Source organism: Dipodomys merriami, unplaced genomic scaffold (genome assembly GCF_024711535.1).
Source record: "Dipodomys merriami isolate MVZ:Mamm:240054 unplaced genomic scaffold, mDipMer1.0.p SCAF_20, whole genome shotgun sequence".
Classification (NCBI taxonomy): Eukaryota; Metazoa; Chordata; class Mammalia; order Rodentia; family Heteromyidae; genus Dipodomys; species Dipodomys merriami.
In genome coordinates, this window is record NW_027203382.1 from 9,075,988 (window position 1) to 9,085,808 (window position 9,821).

The 9,821-nt window shown below is 34.2% G+C and overlaps 1 protein-coding gene across 3 annotated transcripts in view; it reads left to right on the forward strand.

Annotated features, from left to right (window-relative positions):
• Skic3 (SKI3 subunit of superkiller complex) overlaps positions 1-8,972 on the forward strand; it is a 148,956-nt gene extending 139,984 nt beyond the window's left edge. For 2 of the 3 annotated variants that reach the window (XM_070031056.1, XM_070031055.1), the window contains exons 39-41: positions 2,029-2,159; positions 3,673-3,796; positions 6,079-8,972. In XM_070031056.1, coding sequence (XP_069887157.1) covers positions 2,029-2,159; positions 3,673-3,796; positions 6,079-6,153 — 330 coding nt within the window. In that variant the 3' untranslated portion in view covers positions 6,154-8,972. The remainder of the gene's footprint in view (positions 1-2,028; positions 2,160-3,672; positions 3,797-6,078) is intronic. The other variant, XM_070031057.1, reaches the window with a different exon arrangement.
• Positions 8,973-9,821: the final 849 nt, after the last annotated feature.

Genomic DNA, 9,821 nt, shown 5'->3' on the forward strand with positions numbered 1-9,821 from the left:
ATTGAAATGTTGAAAAGTAGATGTGTTTGTGAATGAATGTGAGAAAAATGATTATATGAGTTATGGTGCCTACTATAATTTATATTCAGGGACCGAAGTAGGTCTCAAATATAATTTTAAAGAGATGAGGAGACAAAAATAAAGTACATTTTTATCACGTTGTTGAGTATGCTTGCTACAAATTGTAATACTTTCTTTTTTCTTTTTTTATTTTTATTTATTTATTGTGAAAATACTGAACAGAGGGGTTACAATTACATGGGCAAGATAATGAGTACATTTCTTATCAAGCCTTGTAGCCTCCTTTGTTTTCCCTTCCCATCCCTTCCCATCCTCCCCTATCCCCCTTCTTCCCCTCCCCCTCCCCCCTCCCCCCCCCCCCCCCCCCGCACCATAGTTGTAAAGTTCGTTTTCAACATAACGACTTGTACATCTCATTGTTGCTGATCATCTTTGAGTTAACCTTACAGAATACTCTATATCTTTTTTTGGGTTGGTTGTGGGGCTTGAATTCCAGGCCTGGGCACTGTCCCCGAGCTCCTCAGCTCAAGGCTAGCACTCTACCACTTGAGCTACAACACCAGTTTGGATTTTCTGGTGGTATTGGAGATAAGAGTGTCATGAATTTTCCTGCCTGGGCTGGATTTGAATTTAGTGATGCTCAGATCTCAAGTCTCCTGAGTAGCTACGATTACAGTCATGAGCCACCAGCACCCAGGTCTATACTATTTCTTAGAATTTATAGAGTACATTATTAAAAACATCAGTGAGAATTTTGTGCTAGTTTTTATAAATGTGTTAGAAATAATTTTATTAGTATGTTCCTTTCCTTGTTTTCTTTGTTAGATGTAGTTGTTATCACTGCTTGCATATTTACAGGAGATGCTTAATAACCTCTGATTTCCCTTTTTGTATTCATTAAATTTCTTCCTTGATCACACAAACTATTGTTGCCTATTCAGCACTCAAGAATACTGCTCTGTTTTTTTTTCTTAAAATGTAATGGTTGAAATGGACTATGTATTGATTTGCTATCAACGTTATTAAAATGTGAAATGGACTATATGTTTTTATATTGTATTGACTTTTTAAAAATGTATTGTGGATACCTTGTATTTAATCAAAATCTTGGTTACAATCTGGATATTTAATGAAAAAAAATCTTAGTGCATATTTTTCTTCTTGGGTTTATTTACCAAGTACTTTTAGTTGATATGCCTGACAAAATACCTAAGCATTTTATTTTTGAATCAGTGCATATTGTAAAGGTAGTTTGTATCAAAACTAACATTATGCATATTACCATTGTAGCTAAATGCATGAAAATTTTTGTAAGGTGTAATATTTCCAGGTTTTCTATATTATTAACTTTAATCTACTTTTTTCTCTCTGCTAAGCTTTTTATATTGTGATTTTATTAAAATGCTCAGGGATGTGGCATGTTCCTAACTACTCAGAAGGTAGAGATAAGATTTTGGTTCAAGGCAAGCTTTGGCAAAAAAAAAACAACAGTAAAACAAAAAAACACCTTTTACCGTATCTGAAAAACAAAAGGATTGGGGGCATGGCTCAAGTGGTAAGGGCCCCAAGTTTAATCTCATACTGAAAAAAAAGTTCTAGTTCAAAATTTCTTGTCAGATATTCTTGAAAACACTTTACAGTTGTAATCACCATTAGAAAGAATCAGTTGTGTTAAATTAAGTTTCATGTATTTGGTAGACTAAAGACTTAACTAGCTGATTAATTTTATTTCCCTGTGTAGTGTAATAGAAAAAAAATCACTATTTTAGTGTTCTAAAACAGTATCTCCTTCTTGAGATCTTCCTTTATCTCAGTTTAACCTGTTTTGAACCTGTTTTGTAGCTCCTTAAAGGGAGGGATCAGATTCCAAATCCTTTTTTAGTAATTATGTTTCTTGTAACATTTGTATGGTGTTTTAAACAAGTAGAACAGCAATAAATGAAGGTAATTGCGTTTTAAAGAAAGTATGTCAAGACTTTGAGTTAATGTATATTTATGTATTTACAGGCTAATATTTCTAGCGATCACTGGCCATCTCTAGTTCAAGAAGCTACAACTGAGGCCATGAAACTTTGCTTTTGTCCATTGGCTGTCCTTCTGCAAGCTTTATTACAGTTCAACCTCAAAATGGGGGCAAGGTATAAGAATCAATTCTTTTTCTATTTTTTAACTTCTTTAGTTAAAGCCTTTAGGAAAAATCCAGGAAAGAGTTATAATAAGTTTAACAAACTAGTTTAACAAGCTTTGGGATTATTCTGAGGTCTCTGGATCATCTGATTCCAGTAATCTAGTGAGGGAGATAACATTTCGTATTTGTTTAACAAAACATTTGGTACACAGATTTAAATATGAGAGGTTTGGCCTGATAATGCTTCAACTGAAGAAAGTCTTGGGAATTTTTTTCCTTTGCTGTTTGAGGATGAGTGAGCAATGTGAAGAGCATTCCCGAAACAGACAAAACAGGAGAAACCCAACTTCAGGGTTATATTAATACAAGTTCTCGTTAGTGTAATGCACCATAGAAGAAATAATACATATTAAAAAGATAAGCATTGAAGTATAATATGGCTTCCTATTAAGAAAAGCTGCTCATACTAAATTGTAGCAATATTTTATTGGAGATTGAAATAGAGTCAAAATGAATGTGAAGAAAATAAGACCATATTAATATTCTTATTACCATCTAGTTCTACCAACAAAGCAATGATTTAGGAATAAATATAATAGGCATTACTGAACTAGAGCAAAAAAAATTCAAAATAGAGATGAAGGTAGAATTAAGACTATGGATAATCAGGAAGCCCAGCACAATTTATTAATATTTATTTATAAACATCTTTTGTGTGAGAAATTCACCAAGGAATGTTTTAGTTTATGATCATTCTAATGAAGTCTTTCTGCTGATGCACATTATGAGTGATAGAGCTCCCTTCTCCCATAATCCTGTCAACACCTCCCATAATTTTTTTTGTCCCATAATTTGTAACAGTTTCTAAAACAGGCCAAATTAAGTGTGCAGTGTAAGAAATGGAGCGTTTATTGTGTATTCTCTGTGCAGAAGCTTTTTTAAGGCAAGTTCTTTAGTTCTTTCCTCAGACCAGTTGTTACTTACAAGATCCTTCTATCTGGTCACTGTGAAGTTCCTATTATTTATGTTGTTTCCATTGTTACAGAAGTTTTGAGTCACAGGTGTTTGTAAATTAGAAATGAAAACATCATCACTGTAAATCAGTCTATTCTACAAGCTTATATATTGTATATATGTCACAGTTGTATTATTGACTGCCTGACTGGTTATTCAATTGAGTTTTCTGCCTGCTTTCAAAAGATTAGAGAAATATTCATGAAATATAGGAATTGTCTTTGTTCTGCTTGGAATAACACTTAATTTGCTTAGTGTCAGAAGTAATGAATGGCTAGCTAATAAAGTTGTGACTATTAAATAGATCATGTGTATAAAACACTTAGCATAGTACCTAGTATATAATAAATATTTAATGAGCACTTACTATTATTATTACAATAAAAATTATGAAGTAATCAGGTAACACATCTGCAAAATGTATGTGTATATAAAATAGAATATAGTATATAAAATACCTCGTGTCAGTTTATATGCTTTGAACTCAATGTAAATGTCTTTTCTTCCAGAGAGACACGGCGACTTTTGGAGAGAGTGGTGTATCAGCCTGGATATCCCAAATCTATTGTTTCAACTGCACGTTGGTACCTATTGAGACACCTGTATGCCAAAAACGACTATGAGCTCATTGATGTAAGGAATTGAGTTTATTTAAAATATTTCATCTTAGACTAAGGGGTTTAGAGTTACTGTGTTATTCAAAATTATTCCCTTTTAAGGCTGATTTTAAATAATGAGTCTCATAATTCTTTGTCCAACAAAATACTACAATTATGATTTGTTGCAACTATTAAAAACAGAGAAATGATTCTGTACAGGTATGTAGTGCATAGTACCGTACATAGTACAGTACTATGATGTGAAGTCAAGGCTTTTCCTTCCTACTCAGCTTTCTTGCTCATGGTTGACATTCTACTACTAAGCTAAGCTTGCTGGTTAGTTGAAAACGGAATCTCTAACTTTTCTATCTGAGCTGCCTCCAGATCTCAGCCTCCTGGGTAATAGGATTACAGTCATGAGCTCCTAGTGTCATCATTTTGTTATAAAATTCCCTTTTGGTATTAGAAGCTAGAGTTCTTTGATATGAATAACAGAACTTTAACAGTTCTGTTTAAAAATAGTGTAGTCCAAGCAAGGTGGCTCTTGCCTATAATTTCAGCTACTCAGGAGGCAGAGCTTGAGATGGTCTCAGTTCAAGGCCAGCTGGGGAAAAAGTTACCAAGACCCCATCTCAGCCAATAAACTAGGCATGATCATTTGTGTCTACAATACTATATGTAGGAAGCATAAGGGGATTAAGACTAGAGACTAAACATGGCAAAAACATAAGACCCCCTGCAAAAAATAAAGCAAAAAAAAAAAAAAAAAAAAGAAGAATGTGGATCAAATGCCAATATTGCAGAAAGAAAAAGCTGTTTTCTCGGTACGTTTATATGGCGTAGCTGTACTGATTTTCTTTGATCATAACTATTTCAGACCTAGAATCTAAACTAACAGTAAGTATTGAGGAAAGAGAGCATTGCTTTAAAACCTTGGAATCACGGTCAGTTGTGATGTTCTCCGTAGTTGGATACTAACTATAGGTGGTAGTTTAGTGTTCTTGATTTTTTTTCTTGTAGTAAATGTAAAGGGTTTATAGCCATCCTCATATACTTCTTTATAAGCTTCCTTAAGTGAAATTACAGTAAAATTTTAATAAGTTTGTCTAATTTGCAGGTTTGTTTTTTTTATGGGGGCAGAAGGGAAATGGGGTGCCAGTCCTGGGGCTTGAACTCAGGGCCTAGGCACTGCCCCTGAGCTTTTTTTTTTGTTCAAGGCTAGCACTCTATTACTGAGCCACAGCTCCACTTCCAGTTTTCTGGTAGTTAATTGGAGATTAGAGTCTTACAAATTTTTCTGCCCAGGCTGGCTTTGAACTGTGGCTGTCAGATCACAGCCTCTTACATAGCTAGGATTGTTGAGGTGAACAAACAACATTCAGCTTAATTTGCAACGTTTTATTGTAAACCAGAAGGAACATGGCAAATTTACAAGTTTTAAGAAGCTGAGAGGTGTTGAGCTAAAGTGCTATAGGTAGTTCACCATGCATCTTGAGAGCAGGGTGCCTAAGGATGTCCTGCTTCAGAGTTACCTTTTCAAGGATATTTGTAGAGTGAACAGAGCCATAATGCAATTCCTCCTAGGAGACAGATAATGCATTACTTAGCTCCATTAAACTGCCCACTATAAAAGAATGCCCAGGCTCAGGGTTTCCATCTGCACAGATGAGAACTTGTGTATCCATCCAGAAATCCTGGGTCTTTTGAAAACATTATGAAATGTGACAAGGCTTTTCTTGTTACCTAGCAAGTAAAACAAAATCTCAGACTTTTCATAGTACTTGACAGTGAACAACCAAAAAATATTTTAGCAAGTGTTAGCAATTAAATGATCAGTTAGAATTGAATCTCCTAATTTGTGTAAATTTGTAAGAAAAAAAAGTAATGGTAAGATTCTTGATAACAGCCATCTTAAGCTGTGGCTTTAATTGAAGCAATGCCATGTGGATAGTTCTATACCTAAAGTAGTCACTTTAAGAAGGAAGAGGTTTTAGAAACCTTTAACTTTTTCTTTTTGATATTTGTATTATAAGTAGTTGTACAAAGGAGTTGCCATCCAATAAAGCAGTTTATAAATACAGAGCATCTTGAAAAATAGTTAATTTTCTATAGGACTGATAATCAAATGTAAGCATCTATACTAATATTGTTTATATTAGCTTTGAACAATTTATTTCAGCAAAAGCAGCTGAAAGATTGCTCATTGTTTACCTTTTTCTGTATTTGATATTGCCTTTTTCAAAACTGATACCTTTGAAATCTAAATTTAGATATTTTTAATAAAACAATAATTTTCCTGTATGTGATTTTCCACAGGTGTTGGTAAAGAATGCTGAAACTCATAAGGACAGAAGGGCATTGGAACTGAATCAGAAATTGTCCTCCCAATAACAGGAAGCAAAGAAGCAGCTGTGAGAATGAAAAAGTGAATCAAGACTTTTCCCCAAAAGAAACATATTTTATTACTCATATTTTAAAACTGATTATAATTATCTATTAGTTTTCTTTTTTTTAGTCTAAAGAAGTTAATGTTCTTAAGTTAGAGATGTAATTTTCCACTAACTTTATCTGATTTTAAACTGAAAATGTCTTTGTTTTAGGAAGTCCATGTGGAAAAGAAAACCATGATTCTCTTTATCTTCTGGACAGATATCTGTAAACCATTATTTTCATATTGCCTGGTGCATAATAGGATATTATTTTTTGGGTTAACCCTTACAATAAAGGCTTGATAAAAATTTTCTAAATAACAAGAAAAAGCATAATTTTCATTTGTTAAAAATAAATTCAAAGATTTAGTTCCTGTGAATTTGGGAGTTCTGTAGATCAACTCATCATGAAATTCAAGTAACCTGTAACCTAACCTGTTTTGTTGCTGTTTCATATCATAGTCTGTTAAAGAAGCACCATAAAATGTTTGTGAGTCTTTGATTGCTAGTGGATATGTTTGTATAGTCAGAACACTCAGGTATGGCTACATTTGAAAACATTAATGGACAATTTTAGAAAATAACGCTGATATTTAATTATGCATATAATTCCTCCAATTATGATGAACTTTCTTAAATAAAAAACGTCTAATTTTCTTTATAGTGTCAATATGAGATGTAATTTCCAAGTTTCAAAGTTTAAAACTTAAAAGCAATTACCTATTTTCTTTAAAGCCTTTTACATAAGGAAACTGGGTTAAAAGTTGCTTACTTGCGCTGGAAATATGGCTTAGTGGTAGAGAGCTTGCCTAGTATGCATGAAGCCCTGGGTTCGATTCCTCAGTACCACATACACAGAAAAAGCCAGAAGTGGCGTTGTGGTTCAAGTAGCAGAGGGCTAGCCTTGACAAAAGGGATAGCACCCAAGCCCTGAGTTCAAACTCCAGGACTGGCAAAAATAAAAAAATTCCTTACTTCAGACTTGTGATTTTAAAAGTATCTCTAACATAAACATTTATTATTTAATATACAAAGATAGATTGTAATTAATTTGTATATTTGATTTTCCAAACCAGTAGCTCTATAGCATTACTTTCTGAGATAATATGAATTGATAATACTCTCTCTTTAAGTGGCACTTCAGAGGTGAAACTATCAAAGTGAACTGTAATCTGGTGTTTCCCAAATTACTCTAAACATTACACTCATTCACAGCCATTGCAGTCAGGATCTTCAAAGATGGGATGTCCTATGTAGGACTCTACTTAAGAAATTCTAATGTTTCTTCAGATTTGTGAACCACTGGATTTACCCTAATGGTGATTCTTTTCTTTCTTTAAAAAAAATACAGGTATGTCCTCTTTTGCCCATTTCTTCCTTGTCCTCATAACTGTTAGACTGCTTTTTCTTAATATATATATTTTTATTGTAAAGATACTGTACAGAGGGGTTACAGTTACAAGAGTAAGTCCATTTCTATAGGAAATGGACTCATTTCTTTTTCCCCTCCTTTCTTTTTCCCCTACCATCCTTTTCCTCCCTACCTCCACCTTTCCCTTCCCTCCCAAAGTTGTAAAGTTCATTTCAACATAGTGTCTTGTACATCTCATTATTACAATGGGTCATCCTATATCCTTATTTCAACATTTTGTTATTTTCCTTCCCCTCCCCAAATTAGAAAAATGTATATACAAGATGCAGAACACCAGAATCAAATAACAGTGACATCAGGGGTTGTACCATGGGGGAAGAACTTACAAAGAAAAAAAAATCACACATAGTACATTACAAGTACATTAAAAAGAACAGCAAAGATAAAACCTCTGTGTCCCTATCTTGGGGTTCATTTTGTTTAGCATCAGGTTATATGGTCATGTGCATGGCCTTTTGACCTCTTCTCCTTGTCCTAGACATAGTTATGGCAGATAAGGTAAACCATGGGACCTATGTTTTTTTGTGTCTGGCTTGCTTCACTTAATGTAATTTTTTCCAAGTCTTTCCATTTCCTAACAAATGGGGCGGTTAGACTAATTATTTTGTAGCCTGGCCTCCACCAGTCACAGATGGACTACACAAGGCTACCTGTGCAGCACAGCACACACACACAGAGTGTATTGTTTAAAAAGCAAAGTTGAGGGCTGGGAAGGTGGCTCAGTGGTAGAGTGCTTGCCTTGCATGCCTGAGGCCCTGGGTTCGATTCCTCAGCACCTCATAAGAAAAAGAAAAAAGCCAGATGTGGCATTGTGGCTCAAGTGCTAGAGCACTAGCCTTGAGCTGAAGAGCTGAGGGACAGCGCCCAGGCCCAGAGTTCAGGCCCCACGACCAGACCCAAAATAAATAAATAAATAAATAAAAAATAAAGCAAAGTTGACCTTTGCCTCTGTCAGGTGTCTTTACTCTCACTTTAGTTGCTAATGGATAGAAAACTTACCAGGTACCTCTATGTTGCTTATTGTTGGTGTAGCACTCAGCTTTAGGTTATAAATGGACTTTAAATTTTTAGATTTTTTTGTTTCATTTTGTTTACACACTTTAAAAAAGATACATTTATGTATCACATACAGGTAATAATAATTTTCCATATAAATATATTTATTCAAAAATTTCTTATGGATGAAATAAGTCAAAAATTTCCTCATTCAGACTATTTTTTTAAATTAGAAATTGTAGTCACTTAAGTTCGCTTACAGTAAAAAGCACATGTAATGTCTAGCTGTCAATGTGCGCTATAAAAATGTCTTTGGCTGACTAGGACATTTTGAATAGCAGTAGTTAAATTCTAATTATGTAAAATCTATACAATGTTGATGCTAAATTATCTTTAGATCTCAAAATGTTTTGAAATTGGAAAGTTTTGTCTCAAAGAATAGCTATTATTAGTCATTTCAAACTTTTTCTTACTAATTCTGAAGTTAGATTGAAAAATAACTGTGTTAATGAATTAACACAGTTAATTCCCTGCATCCTCCCCTGGGGGGGGGGGGTTAAAATTAGAATATCCACTAGGCAAGGATTGAATCCATTTTATATCTCTGGACTATACAGTAATTTGTATAGCACAATTTTTCTTAACTTTGCTTCCTTTAAAAAGCTGTTTGGGGCTTCATTTTTAAGCATGTATTTTCCTGTATGTAACACTTACCAGATTATAATTATATTAATTTTCTGGAGATAAGGTAGGTACTAAAAATGCTTGAGGTTTCTGCTTGCAGGTGAGCAGAATAATGGCCGTTAGCTATATTAATGCCCTAGTTCTTTGAACTTGCAAAGACAAAAGAGACTGCAGATGTGCTTGAATGCATAGGCTTGAGATGAGAAAGTACCCTAATTTATCCAGGTAGAACCAAGTTAATCAAAGTCATTAAAAGGGAAGAACGGGAGAGAGTATGAGAGAAAACATAGAAGAGGAGAAGAGAGAGAGATCTCACTTTTGCTGGTTTTCAAGATAGAGAAAGGGGGCCATCAACCGTGGAATGAGAGATAGCTTCTAGAAATAGAAACATAATAAAAAAAAAGGCACACAAACAATCTCCTTTGGAGCCAAAAGGAAGGATTAAAGCCCAGTTGACATTGTGTATATAGCCTGGTGAGATGTGTTGAATTTCTTCCTACAAAACTGATCTACAGAAC